This window comes from Nerophis ophidion, linkage group LG06 (genome assembly GCF_033978795.1).
Source record: "Nerophis ophidion isolate RoL-2023_Sa linkage group LG06, RoL_Noph_v1.0, whole genome shotgun sequence".
In the NCBI taxonomy this organism is placed as follows: domain Eukaryota; kingdom Metazoa; phylum Chordata; class Actinopteri; order Syngnathiformes; family Syngnathidae; genus Nerophis; species Nerophis ophidion.
This window is the reverse complement of record NC_084616.1, coordinates 12,290,857-12,318,833: the sequence shown is the minus strand read 5'-3', so window position 1 is coordinate 12,318,833 and position 27,977 is coordinate 12,290,857. Positions and strand designations below refer to the sequence as shown.

The window sequence follows — 27,977 nt, the reverse complement described above, 5'->3', positions numbered from 1 at the left end:
GGTAGCTAATTGCTTTGTAGATGCGGGAGGCAGAGTGCAGGTAAAAAGTTGTTTAATGCTTAAACCAGGGGTAGGGAACCTATGGCTCTAGAGCCAGATGACTGCACCTGGCTCTCAGATAAATCTTAGCTGACATTGCTTAACACGATAAGTAATGAATAGTTCCGCTGGTAATCACAGTTTCAAAAATAACGTTCAAATCATAAAACATTCTCATGCATTTTAATCCAACCGTCCGTTTTCTACCGCACCTGTTCACGATGTCGCATTAATGGTAAGAAGTACTATATTTCCATCCATCCATCCATTTTCTACCGCTTATTCCCTTTCGGGGTTGCTGGGGGTGCTGGCGCCTATCTCAACTACAATCGGGCGGAAGGCAGGGTACACTCTGGACAAGTCGCCACCTCATCGCAGGGCCATCACAGATAGACAGACAACATTCACACTCACATTCACACACTAGGGCCAAGTTAGTGTTGCCAATCAACCTATCCCCAGGTGGATGTCTTTGGAAGTGGGAGGAAGCCGGAGTACCCGGAGGGAACCCACGCATTCACGGGGAGAACATGCAAACTCCACACAGAAAGATCCCGAGCCTGGATTTGAACCCAGGACTGCAGGAGCTTCGTATTGTGAGGCAGACGCACTAACCCATCTGCCACCTTATTATTGGTTAACTTTTAGAATAACAATGTTGTTAAAAAGAATAAGAGACTTATTATACTCTACAAATGTTGGTCATACTTAAAAATACACGAATTTAGTTGTATTTAGTGTTGAAAAATGTTATATGGCTCCTACGGAAATACATTTTGAAATATTTGGCTTTCATGGCTCTCTCTGGGGCTTCACGGTGGCAGGGGGGTTAGTGCGTCTGCCTCACAATACGAAGGTCCTGCAGTCCTGGGTTCAAATCCAGGCTCGGGATCTTTCTGTGTGGAGTTTGCATGTTCTCCCCGTGAATGCGTGGGTTCCCTCCGGGTACTCCGGCTTCCTCCCACTTCCAAAGACATGCACCTGGGGATAGGTTGATTGGCAACACTAAATTGGCCCTAGTGTTTGAATGTGAGTGTGAATGTTGTCTGTCTATCTGTGTTGGCCCTGCGATGAGGTGGCGATTTGTCCAGGGTGTACCCCGCCTTCCGCCCGATTGTAGCTGAGATAGGCGCCGGCGCCCCCCGCGATCCCGGAAGGGAATAAGCGGTAGAAAATGGATGGATGGGTGGGCTCTATCTGCCAAAAAGGTTCCCGACCCCTGAGTTACAACGTGCACGCTTAATTAAAGGCGCGCGCGGAGAGGCAGGCTGCAGGGGGCGCGCGCACTCGTGCGTCACTTCAGTGCGTGGATCGGTGGCTGTGTGACAGGGACACCGGTGGCGTCCCGGAATCGAACAACGACGCATCAACTTTAAATTGTCTCCTTTTTTTTTCCATTGAAAATAAAAACTATGAGCGCTGCGGAGTTGGACTGCGGTTTGACTGCGGAGCGGACGCGGACGCCGTGCGCGGTGAGGATGTCCACGGTGGACGCGGCGCGCTTGTGGAGCCGCTCATAAAAAGAAAAAAAAAAAAGAAGAGGAGAGCACCATGGCGCTGCTGGTCTGGACCACCGTGATCGCCTGGGCGCTGATGATGTCGCTGCGAGCCCACGACAACGACACGGAGCCCATCGTGCTGGAGGGCAAGTGTCTGGTGGTGTGCGACTCCAACCCGGCCGCCGGCTGGAAGGCGTCCGACTCGCCGCTCGGCATCTCCGTGCGCGCCGCCCATTCCAAGGTGGCCTTCTCGGCCGTGCGCAGCAACAACCACGAACCCTCCGAGAGGAGCAACAAGACCAGGATCATCTACTTCGACCAGGTCCTCAAACTCTTTCATAACCTCAACCTATGGGGGTGGAGGGCGGGAGGGGGGGGGTCTTGTTCTGCAGATTACCTTGCCCCCCCACACCTTCACCTTCCACTTGATGTGGAATTATCTTCAAAACAAAACAGGACCTCAAAGTCCTTCAGCTTCTGAAGGGTGCATTCATAAATTCCATTTTTAACCTTTTTCCACTTACCAAAGCTCTGAGAATTGATCTCATATTGTTGAGAAAAAAATGAATAAATCATATTTGTACTTATTTTGCTCAAATTTCCCAATAACTTTCTGTCTTCAACAAAAATGTATGTCCCATTTTTATTTGTTTAACAGGCTTTTTTGGTCAGATAATGTCGGGTTTTAAAGGAGTAAAATGACGTAATGTTATGCAAATGTAATGAAAACTGTAACATCATTGATCGAAAATCATTGAAAGAATTATATATATATATATATATATATATATATATATATATATATATATATAATTCTTTCAATGATTTCAATCCATCCATCCATTTTCTACCTGTCAATGATATATATAATATACAAATAATATATTATTTTTATTTTTTTAATTTTTTTATTATATATATATATTTTTATACGTATATTTATTTATTATTTTTATTTTAATTAATTTGATCAATTAACATTTTATTTTATTAATTTTATTGATTTTATTGTGAAAATATATATATATATAAATATTTCTTTTTTGAAAAAAACAAACAAACAAACAAAAAAAAAAATATATATATATATATATATATATATATAGCCCTGCGATGAGGTGGCGACTTGTCCAGGGTGAACCCCGCCTTCCGCCCGATTGTAGCTGAGATAGGCGCCAGCGCCACCCGCGACCCCAAAAGGGAATAAGCGGTAGAAAATGGATGGATATATATATATATATATATATATATATATATATATATATATAGCCCTGCGATGAGGTGGCGACTTGTCCAGGGTGAACCCCGCCTTCCGCTCAATTGTAGCTGAGATAGGCACCAGCGCCCCCCGCGACCCCAAAGGGAATACGCGGGGTAGAAAATGGATGGATGGATATATATATATATTTTTATTTATTTATTTATTTAATTTTATTTTTTTTTCAATTAAATTAATAAAGTAAAATGTCCCCTAAGTGTAAACAGAAGTTAGGCTAACAGACAAGGATGGTTCAAAGTGGTGAATGTGCAAATTGACGGTCCTGCCAAATGAAGTAAAATAAATAAAATTATTTAAATTTACAAAAAAAATTTATAAATATATATGTATTGTATTATCATTTTTTTTGTAATAAAATTTGTTTTTTCTCGATAATTATCAAATAATATTTTTTTTTTCAGTAAAAAATGTTGTTATGGCTTTTATGCCCCGTTTGGCTTTGGTGTGTTGTTTAACAACTGCCAGCGTGTGGTAAAAATGAGAAAAAAAATTTGACTTTTAATTATAAAATTTGACCAAAAAAAACCTGTTAAACGAAATCATGTATAACGCGGTAAAACTGTGTTTCTCAAATAATGGGGTGGGGCGTGGTGGGGTGTCAGGGGGGAAAGGAAAGTGAGCGGCAATGGCGTCATAGCATATTAGTGTTAGGTAAGAACTATCTGTCCTTTCGGGGGGAAGGCATGACAGAAAATAATAGAGAACCACTGAAGAGCCACCACAGAAAAACAGCAAATAATAAATGAAAGGACAATAAAGTCAATCTCAGAATCTCAGTCCCTGAGGGTTAACTGTACTTTTTCAACACTCAACATTCATAAATGTTCCCCAAAGGTAAACAGAAGTTTTGCTAACATAAACAAGGATGGTTCAAAGTGAAGGGGATTGTGCGAATTGACGATCACCTAACTCTAGACCAGGGATGTCCAAATTGCGGCCCGGGGGCCATTTGTGGCCCGCAGGTAATTTTTTAACGGCCCCACGACACATTTCAAAAATACGATTGAACATATTTTAAAACGTAAAAATTAGGAGCAAACGGGTGAAATGTAAGAAGAAAATGTTGCAATGTTTACTCTAATAAAACAAAGCTGGCATGCAGGCTGTTTCTTTCTTTAAAAAATAATAATGAATCAAAATCAATGTCATTATGAATTATTGACCTATTCAAGGCTCCAATTACGTCATGTTGAAATTTTCCACTTTGAGATATTTTTTGGGGAAAATGTTGAATATTTTGTGTTTGCCATATAAAAAACTGAGCTGTTTTTTAAAAGAAGGGCCTAAAATGAACAACAATAAAACTTATAATTGACGGATGGATCTGAAGTTGATCTCGAGATTATTGTGTTAAAAGTAAACAGTAAAGAAAATGTATAATTTATTTTTGTCACACTTTAATGAGTAGGACCCTTTTGGATACCGAATCATTTTAGTGTGATTTGTTTTTAAGTGTCATTGTTCAAAAAATAATAATGAATTGAAATAAATGGTGTTATGAGTTATTGACCTTTTTATTGTTCCAATCATTATGTAATCTCCAGTTTTCCGCTTAAAAAAATATTGGGTGAAAATATTGCATATTTTGTGATATTTCCATTAGAAAACAGTTTTTTTTGTGACAAAAAGATCATACAACTTAAATCTTTAAAATCATTATATTGACAGATGGATCTAATGTTGATCTAGAGATTTAAAACTTGAATAATAATTTTAAAAAATAATGCTGAATTTTTGATATTTTTTTGACCAAAACCCTTTGGGGTCCCTGGGATCAAGCCTGAGTGGAGGCCGAAATGTATATTTTTTTTATACATATATTGTATTGTTAAACAAATATATATATATCAAAATGGCCCTCGCTTTCTTTGATTTTTCAGTGTGCGGCCCTCAATGGATAAAGTTTGGACACCCCTGTTGTAGCCCATAAATCAACACTCAAACGACCACTCCGCCATGAAAAGGCGAGTGGTGTTGCGTCATTTTTCAGCAAGTGTAAAAAGAAGTGAAACACTGTTTTAAGTTTTTTTCTCCCCTGGTTTGGCTCATTTTTTGGACACACAATCGACACGATATTTGCAGACACAGCTCCGAACTGCTTGGCAATTGTTGACAGCAGACTTGAGTTTCTCATTCATTTCATCAAATTGCAAACGTCTTAGTGCATACTTGCAAATGACTAAGCACAAGCAGTCTATTTTTAGCACAGTAGTACCTTAGGACACTGGTTCTCAAATGGGGGTACTTGAAGGTATGCCAAGAGGTACGTGAGGTTTTTTTTATAATATTCTAAAAATAGCAACAATTCAGAAATCCTTTATAAATATATTTATTGAATAATACTTCAACAAAATATGAATGTACGTTCATAAACTGTGAAAAGAAATGCAACAATGCAATATTCAGTGTTGACAGATAGATTTTTTTGTGGACATGTTCCATAAATATTGATGTTAAAGATTTATTTTTTGTGAAGAAATGTTTAGAATGAAGTTGATGAATCCAGATGGATCTCTATTAAAATCTCCAAAGAGGGCACTTTAAGTTGTTGATTACTTCTATGTGTAGACATCTTCATTTATAATTGAATCACTTGTTTATTTTTCAACAAGTTTTTAGTTATTTTTATATGTTTTTTTCCCTAATAGTTCAAGAAAGACCACTACAAATGAGCAATATTTTGCACTGTTATACTATTTAATAAATCAGAAACTGGTGACATAGTGCTGTATTTTACTTCTTTATCTCTTCATTTCAACCTAAAATGCTTTATTCTGATTAGGGGGTACTTGAATTAAAAAAAATGTTCACAGGATCCCTTAAAAAAGGTTGAGAACCACTGCCTTAGGATGTGAATTTAATTAGTTCTGTGACACAACTCGTGCTTTTGACAAACTCATACTACTAGTGTGCCGTGAGAGGTGATCTAATTTCACCTATTTGGGTTAACAATCATTTTTGAAAACCAGTAGTTTTAGTCTGCAAATGATGCGTTGACCTCCCAGGGTCAAATGCAGAGAATAATTTCATTGCAGTCATTGGTACTTTAACTTTTAATCATTTTAACGTGTACTTAGCAGTGTTTACACATTGGCGCAGGCATGTTTGTGTATTTGGGAGAAAGGAATTATCGTTTTCAAACATGAGTGAAAAGGTTTGGGGGACAGAAGGGTTTTCTCTGTTGGACTTTTGTCAAATGATCGTTCGGTGTCAATAAATGAACCAAACCAATGAAGAAAAAGGTATGTCACTTCCTGTCGAGATCAGTGGTTATCACATTTTTTTCCCCCAACATAATTGCCACCATTGAAATATAGTAGCGTAATAGGCCTGTGTATTCATTAAACACAAAGCAAAGTATATATTTAATATTTTTGGCCACTCACCAAAAATTATTTCCGGGCGCGGACACCGCTGCTGCTCACTGCTCCCCTCGCCTCCCAGGGGGTGATCAAGGGTGATGGGTCAAATGCAGAGGTTAATTTCACCACACCCAGTGTGTGTGTGACAGTCATTGGTACTTTAGCTTTAACATAAACACATAATGTCTGTAACTTTACCATCTCACTGGCTGAATATGCTGTGGGCCAATGAAAAATCAACCTCGAGTGCGACTTTGGAGGAAGATTAGAAGCATCCAAGTCAACGCCACTTGAAAAAAAAACAAGAAGAACATTTGAGTTGTGTAATGCGAGCTTCTTGTTGTTTTGTCTCGCAGGTTCTCGTGAACATCGGAAACTTCTTCACATTTGAGTCGGTGTTTTTGTCCCCGAGAAAAGGAGTCTACAGTTTTAACTTTCACGTCATTAAAGTGTACCAAAGTCAGACCATACAGGTATGTCTGTCCTTATTTTTGTACACACACACATATAATATATATATATATATATATATATATATATATATATATATATACACACACACACACACACATGTATAGAGTACGTTTCCTACAAGTATTATTATCACTGGAGGACGAGGAATAGCTAAACATGCTTCACTACACACCGTAGGAGGATACAATAGCTCACCGGCATCACCGTTCAGAAAAGATGTCGCGCCTGAATGTAAAAAAAAATGCATTGGGTGAATCTACACCTGACATCCACTGTAATGATAGCAAGTGCAATAGCGTATCTAGTCGATATTTTATATCGTAAAATATTTTTTCCTTTTTAAAAAATTCATATTATTTTTATAAACTCAGTAACTACGTCCCTGGTTCCTGGAAGACTTAGAATATGACCAATGTGTGATCCTGAAACTACTTGGTATCGGAGCGTTACCTAAATGTGTGGTATCATCCAAAACTAATGTAAAGTATCAAAGAAGAGAAGAATAAGTGATTATTACATTTGAACAGAAGATAGAATATGTTGAAACATAAAATAAGCAGATATTAACATTAAATGAACAAGTAGATTAATAATCCATTTTTACAGCTTGTCCTTTATTATGTTGACAAAATAACAGAATGATAAATAACACAATATGTTACTGCATACGTCAGCAGACTAATCAGGAACCTTTGTTTACTTACTACTGAAAGACAAGTTGTCTAGTATGTTCAGTATTTTATTAAAGGACTAAATTACAATAATAAACATATGTTTCATGTAGCCTGAGATTTTTTTCTCAAAATAAAGCTAATAATGAAATGTCTTTGTGGTCCCCTTAAAAGTATCCAAAATTATCGAAATACATTTTGGTACCGGTATCAAAATATTGGTATCAGGATACCCTAATAAACACACATACACATATATATATATATATATATATATATATATATATATATATATATATATATATATAATATTTTTACTAGATTATTTAAAAGGCTGACATTGTCAAAAATAAATTGTATGTCTACAAAGTATATATATATATATATATATATATATATATATATATATATATATATATATATATATATATATATATATATATGTATATATATATATATATATATATATACACTTTGTAGACATACTATTTATTTTTTCGTCACTTACCCACTCTCACCCGGCTCTGACCCTCAGCCACCACCCCTGCCTCTGCTACTACGTTCACATTAGCGGTAGGAAATGGATGGATATATATATATTATACATACACACAAACAATTTTATATATGTGTATATATATACACACACACATATACATATATATATATATATATATATATATATATATATGTATATATATATATATATATATATATATATATATACACGATTTTTACTACATTATTTAAAAGGCTGACATTGTCAAAAATAGATAGTATGTGTACAAAGTATATATTTATATATAGAGTGGCCGTACCAGCAACTTGAGGGTTGCGGGTTCGATCCCCGCTTCCTCCATCCTAGTCACTGCCGTTGTGTCCTTGGGCCAGACACTTTACCCACCTGCCCCCTGTGCCGACCACACTGGTTTAAATGTAAAAATTAGATATTGGGTTTCACTATGTAAAGCGCTTTGAGTCACGAGAGAAAAAGCGCTATATAAATATGATTCACTTTACTCTATATATATATATATATATATATATATATATATATATATATATATATATATATATACATATATATATATATATATGTATATATATATATATATATATATATATATATATATATGTATATATATATGTATATATATATATATATGTGGGTGTGCATGGATATATATATTTATATATATTTATATATAAATATTTGTATATAATGTGTATATTTATATGTATATATATATATAAATAAATCTAAAAAAAAAAATATATATATATATATATATATATATATATATATATATATATATATATATATATTTTGTAGACATACTATTTCTTTTTGACAATGTCAGCCTTTTAAATAATCTAGTAAAAATCTTATTCACGTCTAACGGTACCAGATGTTGATGATGGCTATTTGAACATAATTCTGTTTTATTTCACACATCCACTGCATTTTATGTCCCAAATTTTTGCTAAAAGTTGCATTTTTTTCCATGTAGACGAGCCAAACTGACGTGTGAATGGTTTCCTGGTCGGTGGTGTCACAGTGTATGATGCACTTATGTTTCTTAGTGAGCAGATTTGAAATATTGTACTCATATTTAACTTGTAAGTGCCAGGCAGGAAGTTAGGATTGATTGAATATAGTGCAGTATTTTTCCAATATTTGGATTTCAGGGAAAATACTTGGAATAAGCAATGATTGCCCCATAATCTTCATTCTAATAAATGCACATTGTTACCATTCAAATTACACTTTTAACTTGTGTGCATTAATAAAGCCAAGAAACTTACCTTCACCTGTGTGACCTGATCCTTGTGGTCTTGCGTTGGCCAGGTGAACCTGATGCTGAACGGGAGGCCGGTCATCTCGGCCTTCGCCGGGGACAAGGACGTGACCCGCGAGGCGGCCACCAACGGAGTCCTGCTCTACCTGGAAAAGGAGGACAAGATCTACCTGAAGCTGGAGAAGGGCAACCTGGTGGGCGGCTGGCAGTACTCCACCTTCTCCGGCTTCCTCGTCTTTCCGCTGTAAAAAAAAAAGGAAGAAAAAGAAGAAAAAAAAAATTAGATCGCGAGCCGTTCAATTCTTCTTTTGTGATGTGTGGTCGCTGTGTAGTCAAAACAACATGGCGGGACAAAACGGACGTTCCCGAAGACGCTTTCTATCCCGTCAATCAAACAGAGACGAGCGGGAAACATCCCACGAGCGCTCGGTTGTCATGGCAACCGTCTCATCCAGGGGTGCACGCCTGTTGTTGTGGACTGACAATTCTGTTACGTTGTATCGTCAAAACTCATCGCGGAAGCCATAGTTCGCCTTTCAGTGTTGTGAATCTGGAAAATATATCCTAAACACGTACGTCGACTTGACCTTCACCACTTCACACCCTGTATCCAAGCAACCAGTGAAAGGATGCTCAGTGAACGACATGACCTTCAAACTTCAGAATTTACCTGCGAATTAAAACTTTTCTTTTTCTTTTTTGGGCTTTTATCCAAACCAATGTTGTAATTGCTGAGTCAGCATTGATAGTGCTGATGAGTTGATTGTAAACAACAGTACAAAAAGTCCCCAAAAGCCAAGTAGAAGCATTTTAAAGCGCATGCAGAGCTAAATATGTATACGAATGTTATGTTGGACGGTTAATTATGTTATTAAATCAACTTGGTAACTTCCAAAAGTGTCCAATCATGTTACACAACCATGATTGCGTGAGAAAGTGGGAAGGAAAACCTAGCTTTTTGATCACATGGTCGTTTATAAACTAGTATATTGCACAACACAGCAGCTGTAACACAACCAATGTTGCACGGTAATAGCAGTAAGGAGTAAACTGCTAAGTCAGCATTAAGAGTGTCGATGAGTTGATTTTGAACAACAATACAACAAGTCTAACAATCATTTCACGCTAACAGCAGAGTAGCAGCTTTTTAAAGCGCATGCAGAGCCAGATATGTATACGAATGTCGCGTTGGAGGGTTAGTTATGTAGTTAAATCCAGTTGTTAACTTCCAAAAGTGCACAATCATGTTACACAACCATGATTGCGTGAGAAAGTGGAAAGGAAAACCTAGCGCTTTGACCACATGCTCGTTTATAAACTAGTATATTGCACAACACAGCAGAAGTAACAACCAATGTTGCACAGTAATAGCAGTAAGGAGTAAACTGCTAAGTCAGCATTAAGAAGCGCCGATGACTTCATTGTAAACAAAAGTACAACAAGTCTAACAATCATTTCACACTAACAGCAGAGTAGCAGCATTGTAAAGTGCATGCAGAGCCAGATATGTATACGAATGTCGCGTTGGAGGGTTAGTTATGTTCTTAAATCCACTTGTTAACTTCCAAAAGTGCCCAATCATGTTACACAACCATGATTGCGTGAGAAAGTGGAAAGGAAAACCTAGCGCTTTGACCACATGCTCGTTTATAAACTAGTATATTGCACAACACAGCAGAAGTCACAACCAATGTTGCACAGTAATAGCAGTAAGGAGTAAACTGCTAAGTCAGCATTAAGAAGCGCCGATGACTTCATTGTAAACAAAAGTACAACAAGTCTAACAATCATTTCACACTAACAGCCGAGTAGCAGCATTTTAAAGCGCATGCAGAGCTAGATATGCATACGAATGTTACGTTGGAGGATTATTTATGTTATCAAATCCACTGGTTAACTTCCAAAAGTACCCAATCATGTTACACAACTATGATTGCGTGAGAAAGTGGAAAGGAAAACCTAGCTTTTTGATCACATGGTCGTTTATAAACTAGTATATTGCACAACACAGCAGCCGTAACACAACCAATGTTGCACAGTAATAGCAGTAAGGTGTAAACTGCTAAGTTAGCATTAAGAGCGCTGATGACTTCATTGTAAACAACAGTGTTGCACACATGACTTTCACAATAACAGCGGAGTGGCAACACTTTAAAGATGATGCTATTATGGTTAAACAGGGGAAGGTGACGGCAACAAACACTAGAGGGGTTTTTTGCTCTATAGATTTATAATAGAAAAATAAACTATGTATATAATAATCAAACAATAGAATATAAACTAAGGAAATGGAGTGTGAACGAGATCCAAAAGTATATGTGGTGTGAGGCTATGTGTGTTATTAGCTGAGGTGTGTGTTACCAAATGTTGTGGAGAGCGAAGTAACACGGAAGTCCGTAGGGCAGGAGCGAAGAGACCGGTAGGAAGACACGGGGAAGACCCAGGACACGTTGGGAAGACTATGTCTCCCGGCTGGCCCGGGAACGCCCTGGGATCCCTCCTGGGAAGAGCTGAACGAACTGGCTGGGGAGAGGGAAGTGTGGACCTCGGATAAGCGGACGAAGGTGGATGGGTAAACAACTAAAAGTTTGTCCGCGTGTGGCCCATGTCCACCCCCCCCACTTCCCACCACATTGTGGCTAAATTAACATTCTAACCTCAAAAAGCAAAAACCTTTCTCTGCAAGCTTATCTCCGACACTGTTTGGGTTTAACTGTGACAGATAAGAGAGACGCTTCGGCAGCTTTTACTTATTTGAGCTTCCACACAGGACTCATCACGTCTTTGGCACGAAAGTAATATCGGAAATACTTGGCCGTTTGTTCCGATTAGGGTGTGTTTACTTCCGTACGACCACTTGATAGCTTTAGAATCTGGTTCTGTTCAATAGTTGCCAACTGCCTTGTTTAGTAAGGTTTAGAACTGTGCCGATCCGATGTTGATATGGGTTCGATATTAGCAAACAAAAAACGGGTATCAGTGATTTTGATTTGCATGTAAAATGTCCGATATAATCTCCGATACAGGCAGGCAGTTGATATCGAAATGTCCTCCAATAAACACACAACGTTGGTCTTTTCTTTTAAACATACGTAACAAGTGTCCTTGATTGAACAGCACATTCATCAATACAAAGTGTCAAATAATAATAGTTACATATCACGTACACATACCGAATCTCCAAGACAGAGGCGTGTTCGAAAGTATCCCGATTTTAGACATTTTAAAATGACCCAACAAAATAGATAGGAAAAAAAACTGTATTCCTAAACCTATTTTTGCCCTGGCCAATGATGCAAATTTAACGATGACGTCATTACCGTACATCATCCCCTGCTCTGCCCGGCAACAGACGGCTCCCGCAAAGAGATCTTAGTCCTATGGGAAACGCTGGAATCTTGTTGTTAAAACGATGATATCATTGTCAATAAACTACAGAGCAGCAAGTAGCAGAAAACAAGGTAGTAAAAGCTGTTTTCATTGGTTGTTTAGATACGCAGTACAAGATTATGTTTCATAGTTTAGTGCAGTGATTCTCAAACCGGGTACAAGGGTACCCAAGTAATCACTTGATTAAAACGCAGTGTTTTTATTTCCCTATATTCAAACACAGTGTTACTGTTCAAACTGTGTAATGTCATAGTGGCCAAAACGATTAAACATACTTGTTACATAATACCCCTGCCTTGTTTTTGATGAACACTTAAGCCTACTATGGTACTGTATTGGAACGTTGGTCATTATAGTGGTACTTGTGTTTTTCTGAGTTGTACTTGGTAAAAACAATAACAATAAATGAGAAACGCTAGTTTAGTATGATTGTAGTTACTTCAAATATGTTATGGCAGCATTTGGCAACACAAAGAGCAACTTCCTATAAGCAAGCAGAGTATTATCTCTGATTATTTCCGATGAAACCTAATGGTGTCAAAATATAGCATTTTTTAAATTACACATTTATTTATTTGTTAACCATTTCTACCATAGCTGCTACTTTGCATGATATAAGGGGATTGCTATGATATGCCGTGATGCATTAACCAGTCTGCATTATAGTCTTCAATGTGTTGATTGTGCCTGGCATTTGTCAGTGTTCACGTGGGGACGAAATGTAAAATGTTATGTTGCTGTTAATACTAAAACTTGTAAATATACGTACGTTTTCAAGAGTACGTCATCGTATTTATTTGACAACACATCATGTCATTTGTAAAAAATTATACATAAAATAAATTCTGCAAATAGGATCGAAAAAGAGTGTTGAATGACATAACTTTTTAGTTTTTATCGTGTTATTTGACACAACATCACTTATGCGTCGCGTCACTTGCTGTGATTGACTCCAACGATGACCTCTGGGATATACTGTACGTATAGAAAAACTAGACTCCGTAAATTACGTGCAGCAGGAAAATGCTGTGATCACATTAACACTTCAGAATTAAAAAAAAAAAGGATAAATAAGTTCTGCAAAATTCCCAAAACATATGCATGGGACAAATGCTGCAAGTTCACTGAACAAAGCAGAAGTTGGCCACCCTATCAGGAAGTTAGCAAGGTTACCAGGAAGTTTACCAGCCCACTAGGTAGTTAGCCAGCCTACCAGGAAGTTAGCAAGGCTACCATTAAGTTAACCGGCCTATCAGGAAGTTAGCAAGGTTACCAAGAAGTTAACCAGCCTACCAGGAAGTTAGCAACATTGCCAGAAAGTTAGCAAGGTAACCAGGAAGTCAACCAGCCTACCAGGAAGTTAGTAAGGTTACCAGGAAGTTAACCAGGATACCAGGAAGTTAGCAAAGAAACCAGAAAGTTAACCGGTCTACCAGGGAGTTAGCAATGTTACCAGAAAGATAGCAAGGTTACCAGGACGTTAACCAGCTTATTGGGAAGTTAGAAACGTTACCAGGAAGTTAGCAAGTCTACCAAGAAGTTAGCAAGGTTACCAGGAAGTTAACCAGCATACCAGGAAGTTAGCAAAGTAACCAGAAATTTAACCAGCCTACCAGGAAGTTTGCAACATTACCAGGAAGTTAGGAAAGGTTACCAGGAAGTTAGCAAAGATTACCAGGAAGTTAACCAGTGTGCCAGGAAGTTAGCGATGTAACCAGGAAGTTAGCAAGGGTACCAGGAACTTAGCAAGTTTACCAGGAAGTTAACCAGCATACCAGGAAGTTAACCGGCACATCAATAAGTTAGCGAGCCTAGCTGGAATTGAGCAAGGCTACCATGAAGTTAACCAGCCTACCAGGAAGTTAGCAACATTGCCAGGAAGTTAGCATGGTAACCAGGAAGTTAACCAGCCTACCATGAAGTTATTAACGTTACCAGGAAGTTAGCAAGTCTACCAGGAAGTTAACAAGGTTACCAGGAAGTTAACCAGCATACCAGGAAGTTAGCGAGGTAACCAGAAATTTAACCAGCCTACCACAAAGTTTGCAACATTACAGGGAAGTTAGGAAAGGTTACCAGGAAGTTAGCAAAGATTACCAAGAAGTTAACCAGTGTGCCGGGAAGTTAGCGATGTAACCAGGAAGTTAGCAAGGTTACCAGGAACTTAGCAAGTTTACCAGGAAATTAACCAGCTTACCAAGAAGTTAACCGGCCCACCAATAAGTTAGTGAGCCTACCAGGGAGTTAGCAAGGCTACCATGAAGTTAACCAGCTTACCAGGAAGTTAGCAACATTGCCAGAAAGTTAGCATGGTAATCAAGAAGTTAACCAGCCTATTAGGAAGTTAGCAACGTTACCAGGAAGTTAGCAAGTCTACCAGGAAGTGAGCAAGGTTACGAGGAAGTTAACCAGGATACCAGGAACTTAGCGAGGTAACCAGAAAGTTAACCATCCTACCAGGAAGTTAGCAAGGTTAAGCAACCCCTCCGCCCAACCACCCACAAGAGGGACAGCCCCCCACCCGACCCAAGGCGGCCGCCCGCAGCCCCACCCCCACCAACCCCAGACCGCCAGACCACCTAAGGATCGGCTCGCCAGGCCGGGACCAGGGAACACACCCCAGGACCACCATACCCTGGCACCCTGGCATCCAGGACCCCCAGCTTTTTCACATCAGCGGCAAGTGAGTAGATTGCCCAGCTGGGACCGGCTACTAATCACCTGCCGCCCTTATTAGCAGCAGCCGGATTGAGACACGTGTGGGAGTTGGAGTTGCTGGTGAGCAGATGCATGAGATTAAGAGAGAGGGATAACAGAAACATAACAGACTTGTTACACCAGACTACCGGGCTCACGAAAGATCTATCGGACTCAGGTGAGCCCTCAAAGCAGGGAGACTTTCACAGCGTGTACACGTGACGATGAAAATTAATGGCAGTAGCATGTTACCAACTTTTATTCACTCCTAAATTCTTCAAGTGGGTTCGTTCATGGCCGCGGACGCCAACAGCAAAAAAAAGAAACATGCTGCCCGGTGCCTAGCAACCGTTGCTAGGCACATCAAAACAACATTTAAGCCAACGTGACCCGACTTGAACTCTGTATTAAAAAGACGAAATTGAGTTTTTATGTGATTTGTGTCGTCAATAGAATGAAATATAAGACTTACAAACAACAACACACTTGTTTTTAACGAGAAACACTTCATATTTCCGCCCCTTGTCACACAAAAGTAAAAAGAAGGTATCCAGAAAAGGCCAAAAAAATATGCCTACAGTAATATTTTGATGACGTGATGAAAAAGTTCAAGTTAAAGTACCAAAGATAGTCACACACACACACTAGGTGTGGTGAAATGTGTCCTCTGCATTTGACCCATCCCCTTGTTCACCCCCTGGGAGGTGAGGGGAGCAGTGAGCAGCAACAGTGGCGACGCCCGAGAATCATTTGTGGTGATTTAACCCCCAATTCCAACCCTTGATGCTGAGTGCCAAGCAGGGAGGTATTGGGTCCCATTTTTATAGTGTTTGGTATGACTCTAACCACTAGGCCGCTGTAGCACAAATAAACCCAAAATTGCCCGTGTAATAATTGCTGTTTAACTCAAATGTGAAAATAGGGTTCCTGTGTGGGGATGGAGGGATAAAGATAATCAATAATCTAAGAAAGTTGGATACAGATCAGGAAAAGGCTTCCAAAAACATGACTGTGAAAGTGTCTTTGCTGGGAGGATTCTCCTAGTGCCGACAGATCTTTCGTAACCCCTTTAGACAGGTTGAATCAAGTGCTTTATTGACATACACCAGTATGGTTCTGCTCTCCAGCAATATTTATTTCGGTCTTTTCAGTCTCTCCGCTTCTGGCTCCAACTCCAACTCTCCTGTCTCCGGCCCGGCTGCTGCTAATAAAGGCGGCAGGTGATTCGATAACCAGTCCCAGCTGGGCAATCCATTCACCTGTCGCTGGCTTCCAGGCCGGGCCATACACACCCCATTCCCGCAGGAGGCGTGCCGATCACGCCCTCCTCCGCAATGACTTTCAAATATATGACAATTTAATGTTGCAATTGACTTAAAATCAATAAGTTTCTTGCCTTGCCAGTCCAAAACAGTACCAACAGAAATAAAACGGGGCTCTCCAAGAACCACCATGATGGCCAACATTAGAATACAGTAGCGTAGTAAGCCTGAGTAGTTTTATTTTGGCCAAAGTAACATCATACACAGTTTAAACAGTAACACGATATAGGAACATAAAACACTGTACTTTAATCAAGGGATTATTTGGTGTTGCCACCAGATGGAGCCCGCAGGCCACAGTTTGAGAACCACGGCTCTCGAGGACTGCGATAGCATGATCCGAGTTAACTTGCGCGTTTCGGACGTTGTTAGTCTTCAAAATCAATAGGTGCCTTGCATTTACATGAAATAATAATAAAGGCGTTAGAATACAAATCCCGTTTCTATATGAGTTAGGAAATTGTGTTGGATGTAAATATAAACGGAATACAATGATTTGCAAATCATTTTCAACCCATATTCAATTGAATACAATGCACTACAAAGACAAGATATTTGATGTTCAAACTCATAAACTTTATTTTTTATTGCAAATAATAATTAACTTAGAATTTCATGGCTACAACACATGCCAAAGTAGTTGGGAAAGGGCATGTTCACCACTGTGTTTCATTACCTTTTCTTTTAACAACACTCAAAAAACCTTTGGGAACTAAGGAGACACATTTTTTTAAGATTTTCAGGAGGAATTCTTTCCCATTCTTGTTTTATGTACGCTTAAGTTGTTCAACAGTCCGGGGTCTCCGCTGTCGTATTTTACGCTTCATAATGCGCCGCACATTTTCGATGGGAGACAGGTCTGGACTGCAGGCGGGCCGGGAAAGTACTCGCACTCTTTTTTTACGAAGCCACGCTGTTGTAACACGTGCTGAATGTGGCTTGGCGTTGTCTTGCTGAAATAAGCAGGGGCGTCCATGAAAAAGACGGCGCTTAGATGGCAGCATATGCTGTTCCGAAACCTGTATGTACCTTTCAGCATTAATGGTGCCTTCATAGATTTGTAAGTTACCCATGCCTTGGGCACTAATGCACCACCCATACCGTTCGCTTCACTTTTGGTCCGGATGACACGATGTCGAAAATATTTCCAAAAACATGGGTTCCCTCCGGGTACTCCGGCTTCCTCCCACTTCCAAAGACATGCACCTGGGGATAGGTTGATTGGCAACACTAAAATGGCCCTAGTGTGTGAATGTTGTTTGTCTATCTGTGTTGGCCCTGCGATGAGGTGGCGACTTGTCCAGGGTGTACACCGCCTTCCGCCTGATTGTAGCTGAGATAGGCGCCAGCGCCCCCCCGCGACCCCAAAAGGGAATAAGCGGTAGAAAATGGATGGACGGTTGGACTCGTCAGATCACAGAACACTTTTCCACTTTGCATCAGTCTATCTTAGATAATCTCGTGGCCCAGAGAAGCCGGCGGCGTTTCTGGATGTTGTTGATAAATGGCTTTCGCTTTGCATAGTAGATCTTTAACTTGCACTTACAGATGTAGCGACGAACTGTATTTAGTAACAGTGGTTTTCTGAAGTGTTCCTGAGCCCATGTGGTGATATCCTTTAGAGATTGATGTCGGTTTTTGATCAAAGGTCACGGTCATTCAATGTTGGTTTCCGGCCATGCCGCTTACGTGGAGCGATTTCTCCAGATTCTCTGAACCTTTTGATTATATTATGGAGCGTAGATGTTGAAATCCCGAAATTTCTTGCAATTGCACTTTGAGAAACGTTGTTCTTAAACTGTTTGACTATTTGCTCACGCAGTTGTGGACAAAGGGGTGTACCTCGCCCCATCCTTTCTTGTGAAAGACTGAGCATTTTTTGGGAAGCTGTTTTTAAACCCAATCATGGCACCCAATTAGCCTGCACACCTGTGGGATGTTCCAAATAAGTGATTGATGAGCATTCCTCAACTTTATCAGTATTTATTGCCACCTTTCCCAACTTCTTTGTCACGTGTTGCTGGCATTAAATTCCAAAGTTAATGATTATTTGCAAAAAAAAAAATGTTTATGAGTTTGAACATCAAATATGTTGTCTTTAAAGCATATTCATCTGAATATGGGTTGAAAATTATTTACAAATCATTGTATTCTGTTTATATTTACATCTAACACAATTTCCCAACTCATGGAAACGGGGTTTGTAATAAGTTTGAATTTTAAGTTAAGTAGCGCTGATAAATAAATAGCATTCTTGTCTTTAAATATGAAGTGCTGTATGAAAGCTTCTCGACCCTCGCCGTTGTCATGACGTTAACCAGCAGCGACACGGCCGGCTCTCTGCACATCTAACCTTCTTTCGTAATACCAAAAAAAAAAAAAAAAAAGGATAATGTTACCTTTCGGATGGTTTGGCGAGCCAGCTGCATTATGTCATCCCTGGTGAAGCATGGTGGTGGTCTACTTCCTGTCATTAGAGAAAATACATTAGTCCTGTTGATGCAAAATGACAGTCAAAAAGGAGGATGTCAGGTATCAGCCTGTCTTCCTTTCAGCTGGACAGGAAGTGAAGTTTGACGTTTGTCCTCAGGTGAGCTTTCAGGTGGACGTTCAAGTCCAAAACTAAGCAAAATATTAATATTTTGCCCAGGCTGCCTTTTTAAATAAAAGGACCTCAACGATGGAACTCTCTACCTCAGTGGTCCCCAACCTTTTTGTAGCTGCGGACCGGTCAATGCTCGATAGTTTGTCCTGCGGCCCGGCGGCGTGGGTGGTGGTGGATTTTATTTTTATTTATTTATTTTTAAATTTTTGTCATGAAAAAGGGAGTTTTTTTGGGATTGGTACACTAATTGTGAGTGTATCTTGTGTTTTTATGTTGATTTAATTAAAAAAAAAAAAAAAAAAAAAAAAAAAAAATTTAAATTACAAAAAGTGAAGTGAAGCGAATTATATTTATATAGCGCTTTTCTCAAGTGACTCAAAGCGCTTTACATAGTGACACTCAAATATAAGCTAAATTTAAACCAGTGTGGGTGGCACTGGGAGCAGGTGGGTAAAGTGTCTTGCCCAAGGACACAACGGCAGTAACTAGGATGGCACAAGCGGGAATTGAACCTGCAACCATAAAGTTGCTGGCACGGCCACTCTACCAACCGAGCTATGCCGCCCCCAAAAAAATTTTTTTATTAAAAATTCTTCTGCGGTCCGTTACCGGTTAAAAAAAAATTGTCATGAAAAAGGGAGGTTTTTGGGGTTGGTGCAATAATTGTAAGTGTATCTTGTGTTTTTTTTTTTAATGTTGATTTAATTAAATAATTAAAAAATAAAATGAAAAATAAAAAATTACCCCAAAAAATTTAAATTATAAAAAATTCTTCCGCGGCCCGGGGGTCAGGGACCACTGCTCTACCTGACACTTTGAAAAGTTTACCTGAACTTATTACTTTCAAAAAACAAACACAATTGTGGCAAGTTGAGCAACAATTGTATTCCCAAGTTTAGTTTTTATTAATTTTTACTAATTGTTTTTTTTATCAAGTCTGCTTTTTGTCTGTCATTATTATTATTATTGGCTTTGATCTAGTTTGCACTTTGTCTGTATTATTATTATTATTATTATTATTAAATAAATAAATGGGTTGTACTTGTATAGCGCTTTTCTACCTTCAAGGTACTCAAAGCGCTTTGACACTACTTCCACATTTACCCATTCACACACTGATGGAGGGAGCTGCCATGCAAGGCGCCAACCAGCACCCATCAGGAGCAAGGGTGAAGTATCTTGCTCAGGACACAACGGACGTGACGAGGTTGGTTCCAGGTGGGATTTGAACCAGTGACCCTCGGGTTGCGCACGGCCACTTTTCCACCGCGCCACGCCATCCCCAAAGAATGTATAACAATTCTTCTCAACTAAAGAGGAGAAATATAACCTTAGAGGAAATCTAACTTAAAACATTTGTATGCGCGTACAACACTTAAAACTTTTAGCATATCAGTATGTGGAATTAAATGATGGAACGGATGAAGTAAAGAAGTTCAAAATTGTACTGATATGAGCCAGTTTAAGAGGATGTTCAAATTAATAGTGCTTACAAAGTACAAAGAAGAAGTATTATGAGAAACACTTTCAAACTTTTTGAAAATAAGATATTCTTCATCTTAGTATGTTGGTAATGACTGAAATAATTAAGTACATGTTAGAAAACTGCTATGTTAATCACTCATAGATGTCATTTTGTTATTTTGATATTTTGCTGTAAAGAAGGTCAGGGAATGAATGTTTATATTGTGGGCGCTCTGTAGTGGAAAAGGGGTAGGATTAAATAAGCTTTGCTTCTTCCTACTCCTTTTCGGACATGATGTATTGTGTATTGGCTTTTATCTAGTTTGCACTTTGTCTGTATTAGTACTATTATCATTATTAACAACTCCTCTTTGCCTTATTCTCTTTACTTTCCTATTTTTGATGATGTTAGATCTGTGTTGTTGTTGTTTTTGTTGTTGTTGGGGACAAGTGTTGTAAATTAGCTTCGGCTACAAACACTATGATGCATACATTGGACAACTGTTTCAGATATATATGTTTTTGTATCTGTCTCTATTTCAAATAAACCTACATATATATATATATATATATATATATATATATATATATATATATAATATGTAAAAGAAAAAGTCATGTTAGAAGCATTATTATTTGTATTTATTATTATTGTTGTTTATTTATTTTTTTTTGGAACAACAAACATACTTTTATAATTCACACAACAGTGAAGGCACTTTCAACAACAAGGGGAAAAAAGCACATAAAGATCGAGTATTAAATATTACTAAAAAAATTCCTACTTTAATGATGTTAGCTAAAACTAATTATTACTCAAATCTCATCCGCATTAATAAAAACGATCCAAAATTTTTGTTTAGTACAGTAGCATCGCTAACCCAACAAGGGACTCCTTCCAGTAGCTCCACCCATTCGGCAGATGACTTTATGAAGTTCTTTAATAAGAAAATTGAACTTATTAGAAAGGAGATTAAAGACAATGCGTCCCAGCTACAACGGGGTTATAGTAACACAGATACGATTGTATATACGGCGGATATATATTTCAGACTCAACCCTGTCATGGTTTAACTCTTATCTTACTGATAGGATGCAGTACGTCTCCTATAACAGTGTGACCTCGGACTATGTTAAGGTAACGTGTGGAGTTCCCCAGGGTTCGGTCCTTGGCCCTGTACTCTTCAGCATCTACATGCTGCCGTTAGGTGACGTCATACGCAAATACGGTATTAGCTTTCACTGTTATGCTGATGACACCCAACTCTACATGCCCCTAAAGCTGACCAACACGCCGGACTGTAGTCAGTTGGAAGCGTGTCTTAATGAAATTAAACAATGGATGTCCGCTAACTTTTTGCAACTTAATGCCAAAAAAAACGGAAATGCTGATTATCGGTCCTGCTAGACACCGACCTCTATTTAATAATACAACTTTAACATTTGACAACCAAATAATAAAACAAGGTGACTCTGTAAAAAATCTGGGTATTATCTTCGACCCAACTCTCTCCTTTGAGTCACACATTAAAAGCGTTACTAAAACGGCCTTCTTTCATCTCCGTAATATCGCTAAAATTCGCTCCATTTTGTCCACTAAAGACGCCGAGATCATTATTCATGCGTTTGTTACGTCTCGTCTCGATTACTGTAACGTATTATTTTCGGGTCTCCCAATGTCTAGCATTAAAAGATTACAGTTGGTAAAAAATGCGGCTGCTAGACTTTTGACAAGAACAAGAAAGTTTGATCATATTACGCCTGTACTGGCTCACCTGCACTGGCTTCCTGTGCACTTAAGATGTGACTTTAAGGTTTTACTACTTACGTATAAAATACTACACGGTCTAGCTCCAGCCTATCTTGCCGATTGTATTGTACCGTATGTCCCGGCAAGAAATCTGCGTTCAAAAGACTCCGGCTTATTAGTGATTCCTAGAGCTCAAAAAAAGTCTGCGGGCTATAGAGCGTTTTCCGTTCGGGCTCCAGTACTCTGGAATGCCCTCCCGGTAACAGTTCGAGATGCTACCTCAGTAGAAGCATTTAAGTCTCATCTTAAAACTCATCTGTATACTCTAGCCTTTAAATAGACCTCCTTTTTAGACCAGTTGATCTGCCGCTTCTTTTCTTTCTCCTATGTCCCCCCCTCCCTTGTGGAGGGGGTCCGGTCCGATGACCATGGATGAAGTACTGACTGTCCAGAGTCGAGACCCAGGATGGACCGCTCGTCGGGACCCAGGATGGACCGCTCGCCTGTATCGGTTGGGGACATCTCTACGCTGCTGATCCGCTTGAGATGGTTTCCTGTGGACGGGACTCTCACTGCTGTCTTGGAGCCACTATGGATTGAACTTTCACAGTATCATGTTAGACCCGCTCGACATCCATTGCTTTCGGTCCCCTAGAGGGGGGGGGGTTGCCCACATCTGAGGTCCTCTCCAAGGTTTCTCATAGTCAGCATTGTCGCTGGCGTCCCACTGAATGTGAATTCACCCTGCCCACTGGGTGTGAGTTTTCCTTGCCCTTTTGTGGGTTCTTCCGAGGATGTTGTAGTCGTAATGATTTGTGCAGTCCTTTGAGACATTTGTGATTTGGGGCTATATAAATAAACATTGATTGATTGAATGATGTTAGATCGTGTTGTTGTTTTTGTTGTTGTTGTTGTTGTTGTTGGGGACAAGTGTTTTAAATTAGCTTTGGCTACAAACACTATGATGCATACATTGGATAACTGTTTTAGATACATATGTTTTTGTATCCGTCCATATTTCAAATATATATATATATATATATATATATATATATATAAACATTATTATTTTTATTTATTATCATTATTCTTTTTTTTTTGGAACGAAAAACATACTTTTATAATTCACACAACAGTGAAGGCACTTTCAACAACAAGGAAAGAAAAGGAAATAAAGATAGTGTATTAAATATTAATAAATAATAATAATGGAAAATATAAAATAAAATTAAAAAAAACAAAAGCGCTACCTAAATCACTTTAAATGTTTTTAACAATTTAAGGGTTTTTGTACGTTTAATCATTTTCCAAGATTTGATTGATAATTGTAAACCCATCCATCCATCCAGCCATCCATCTTCTTCCGCTAATCGGCCTGGGAACGCCTTGGGATCACCCGGGAGGAGCTGGACGAAGTGGCTGGAGAGAGGGAAGTCTGGGCTTCCCTGCTTAGGCTGCTGCCCCCGCGACATGACCTCAGCTAAGCGGATAATTGCAAACCATTAAGCCAATTAAAAAATGTTGGCCTTACTTTCATAAATCGACATTTATGTAGAACCGTTTTTGCCTGGAGCATAATAATGTTGGCAAACATTTCTATATTAGTTATTTATTGAAGAAAAATACCAATCTCATGCTTAGAAGCATGTTTTTATTTTGTTTGGTTAGCTAGCAAGCGACTTGCTGCATTTGAGGATGCTTGGATATTAGAGACAATCCACTCGGAACGTACATAAACAACTCGTTTTTGTCTTGTTTGTGAAAAGATTGGACTTTATTGGCAGCCAAATAAATATCTCACTGATATCATATTTGTGTGCAGTGACGCAAAAAGGACATATTTGTGTTGGTTTATTTGCTGTTTGTTCGCTAACGAGCCACTTCCTGCTTCATTTAGCACAATGACTTGCTGAAAATAAAAATCAAACCTATTCCAATTGGAATGTACATAAAAAAGCTAGTACTTTTTGTGAAGAAAATATTTGGACTTTTTTGGCGGCTTTACTCATTTAAAAAATGAATATATTACTGAACATTACTTACAAAGATGATATATTTGTGCTGGTTTCTTCGCCGGTTTCTTCCTGGTTCATGGAGTTACATATGGTGCATTTGAGGACACTTGGAAATGACAGATATTCCACATGTAAACTAAAAGCTAGTAATTTTTAATTTGTCCAAATATTTGACGATATTGGCATACAATTTACTCTCTTAAACGACACAATATACAAATATGATATATTTGTGTTGGTTTCTTCGCCGGTTTCTTCCTGGTTCATGGAGTGACATATGGTGCATTTGAGGACACTTGGAAATGGCAGATACTCCACTTAAATGTAAACTAAAACCTAATCATTTTGGTTTGTCAAAATATTTGACGTTATTGGCAGACAAATGACTATCTCAAACGACACAACATACAAATATGAACTATTTGCGTTGGTTTTGCCGCCTTTTGTTGGCTAACAAGCAAATTCCTGATTCATGGAGTGTCAGGACTTGGTGCATTTGAGGATACTTGGAAATTACAGATATTTCACTTAAATGTAAACTAAAATCTAATAATTTTTGTTCGTCCGAATTTTGACGTTATTGGCAGACAAATAACTATCTGGAACGACACAACATACAAATTTGATGTATTTATTTTGCTTTCTTTGCCGTTTATTAGCTAACAAGCAACTTCCTGGTTCATGGAGTGACATGCCTTGGTGCATTTGAGGATACTTGGAAATTACAGGTATTGCACTTAAATGTAAACTAAAAGCTAATAATTTTGGTTTGTCAAAATATTTGACGATAATGGCAGACAAATTACTATCTTAAACGACACAATATACAAATATGATATATTTGTGTTGGTTTCTTCACCGGTTTTTTCCTGGTTCATGGAGTGACATTACTTGGTGCTTTTGAGGACACTTGGAAATGACAGATACTCCACTTAAATGTAAACTAAAACCTAATAATTTTGGTTTGTCCAAATATTTGACGTTATTGGCAGACAAATGACTATCTCAAACGACACAACATACAAATATGAACTATTTGCGTTGGTTTTGCCGCCTTTTGTTGGCTAACAAGTAAATTCCTGATTCATGGAGTGTCAGGACTTGGTGCATTTGAGGATACTTGGAAATTACAGATAATCCACTTAAATGTAAACTAAAAGCTAATAATTTTGGTTTGTCCAAATTTTGACGTTATTGGCAGACACATGACTATCTGGAATGACACAACATACACATTTGATGTATTTATTTTGGTTTATTTGCCGTTTGTTAGCTAACAAGCAACTTCCTGGTTCATGGAGTGACATGCCTTGGTGCATTTGAGGATACTTGGAAATTACAGGTATTGCACTTAAATGTAAACTAAAAGCTAATAATTTTGGTTTGTCAAAATATTTGACGATAATGGCAGACAAATTACTATCTTAAACGACACAATATACAAATATGATATATTTGTGTTGGTTTCTTCCCCGGTTTTTTCCTGGTTCATGGAGTGACATTACTTGGTGCATTTGAGGACACTTGGAAATGACAGATATTCCACTTAAATGTAAACTAAAACCTAAAAATTTGGGTTTGTCCAAATATTTGACGTTATTAGTAGACAATTTAATATCTTAAACGACACAACATACAAATATGATGTATTTGTGTTGGTTTCTTCGCCGTTTGTTAGCAAGCAAGTAACTTCCTGGTTCATGGAGTGACATGATTGGTGCGTTTGAGGATGCTTGGAAATTACACGTATTCCACCTAAATAAAAACTAAAAGCTAATAAGTTTGGTTTGTAAAAATATTTGACGTTATTGGCAGACAAATTAATATCTTAAACGACACTACATACGAATACAATCTATTTGTGTTGGTTTTTGCCGCCGTTTGCTTGCTAGCTGCTAGCTGTAATTGAGTATGCTGAAAAATCAAAGATATTTTAATTGGAATGTGCATAAAAGGCTAGTATTTTTTGTGAAAATATTTTTTGAGTTTTTTGAAAGCCTTTATCGTTTGAAAAATGAATATCTTCCTGGACAGTACATACAAAGATGATATATTTCTGTTGGTTTCTCCGCCGGTTGGGAAAATAGAGACATTCAACTTGGAATGAACACCAAAAGGTCATTTTTGTTTTGTTTCTCAAAACATTTTTTGGCATCCGATTGAATATCTAACTAAACACTATCTAACAAGCTACACTATATTGCCAAAAGTATTTGGCCACCCGTCCAAATGATTAGAATTGTGGTGTTTGTGTTGTTTTTCAGTAGCTGGGCTTGGTCCCCTTAGTTCCAGTGAAAGGAACTTTGAATGCACCAGAAAACCAAAACATTTTGGACAATTCCAACCTTGCGGGAAAACAGTTTGGAGCGGGCCCCTTCCTCTTCCAACACGACAAGGTTCATAAAGACATGGATGACAGAGTCTGGTGTGGAGGAACTTGACTGGCCTGCACAGAGTCCTGACCTGAACCTGATAAAACACCTTTGGAATTAATTAGAACGGAGACGGAGATCCCGACCTTCTCCACCAACATCGGTGTGTGACCTCACTAATGCGCTTTTGGAAGAAGGGTGGACAATTCCTATGAACACACTCTGCAACCTTGTGGACAGCCTTCCCAGAAGAGATTGCACTTTAAGTTCATATATGAGTCAAGGCAGGTGGCCAAATACTTTTGGCAATATAGTGTAGTTCTTGGTGCATAGAGGATGAGGATGACCTGCTGCATTTGAGGATGCTGGGAAATAAATGAGAGACTTTTTCAATTTACACAAAAACATCAATATTTGATTTGTTTGTAAAAAATATAATTTTTTGGTAGTATTCATCATTTAAAACATCAATATCTTACTCAAAACTTCGTAAAAACGTGAAATATTTGTGTTGGTTTAGCCGCTGTTTTGTTAGCTGGTTCCTGGTTCACGGAGAATGATGACTCATGCTACATTCAGGGCTCCTAGAAAAATCAGAAAGATGTACAATATGAAAATCAGGCTGACAACAAAGAAAACCAAAATTCATGCTCAAGCAGCTGGCCAGAATACTTGAATGTTCTTCGTTCGAATCCCGCTCCCGCCACCCGAGTCACTGCCATAAATGTAGCTTTAAAATGTAGATAATGGCTTTCACTATGTAAAGTGCTTTGAGTCTTGAAAGAAAAAAAATATATATATATATTTTTTTTGGGGGGGGGCACTGTTCATGTTTTAAAACATACATATAATACTAAAATCGTCATACAAAGATGATATGTTTGTGTCGGTTTATCTGCTATTTGTTTGCGATCAAGCTACTTCCTGGTTGGTGGAAAATGATGAGTCACGCTTCATTCAGGGCTCCTGGGAAATCAGAAAGATTGTTCAAAGGTAGAACGTAAAAAAACAAAACAGGCTGCCAACATTTCATGAAAAAAAACGTATTTGGGGAGTAAAAAAAAGAGGTGGAAAAAAAAGGCCATTGTGTTGACTCGTGCTCGCAGCAGCGGGACCTCCGCACTTGAACGCCACTTGGAGTTTAACGCTCTTGATTGCCGCAATCATGTCGTGGTTTTGAAACGCTGCGCATGACTTCTGATGACTCACACACACACACACACACACACACACACACAC

The 27,977-nt window shown here is 38.5% G+C and overlaps 1 protein-coding gene and 1 long non-coding RNA gene across 2 annotated transcripts; one reads left to right on the top strand and one right to left on the bottom strand.

Moving 5' to 3' along the window:
• The first annotated feature begins 1,357 nt into the window (after positions 1–1,357).
• On the top strand, positions 1,358–13,002 carry cbln4 (cerebellin 4 precursor). Its single transcript, XM_061902221.1, has 3 exons — positions 1,358–1,860; positions 6,536–6,652; positions 9,174–13,002. The coding sequence occupies exons 1-3, from the start codon at positions 1,591–1,593 to the stop codon at positions 9,369–9,371; spliced, it is 585 nt and encodes a 194-aa protein (XP_061758205.1). The 5' UTR covers positions 1,358–1,590; the 3' UTR covers positions 9,372–13,002.
• On the bottom strand, positions 9,169–24,437 carry LOC133553882 (uncharacterized). The gene is made up of 4 exons (XR_009806991.1): positions 24,395–24,437; positions 18,932–18,999; positions 9,341–9,365; positions 9,169–9,269 (listed from the first exon to the last, which is right to left on the bottom strand). It is a non-coding gene; the product is annotated as an uncharacterized LOC133553882 (long non-coding RNA).
• Between the last annotated feature and the right edge of the window lie 3,540 nt (positions 24,438–27,977).

Bases quoted from the DNA above. Each gene is read 5' to 3' on its own strand.
- cbln4 (XM_061902221.1), top strand. From the start codon at position 1,591: ATGGCGCTGCTGGTCTGGACCACCGTGATCGCCTGGGCGCTGATGATG. The intron at 1,861-6,535 runs GTCCTCAAACTC...TTTGTCTCGCAG, and splicing joins GGATCATCTACTTCGACCAG to GTTCTCGTGAACATCGGAAA. The intron at 6,653-9,173 runs GTATGTCTGTCC...TGCGTTGGCCAG, and splicing joins ACCAAAGTCAGACCATACAG to GTGAACCTGATGCTGAACGG.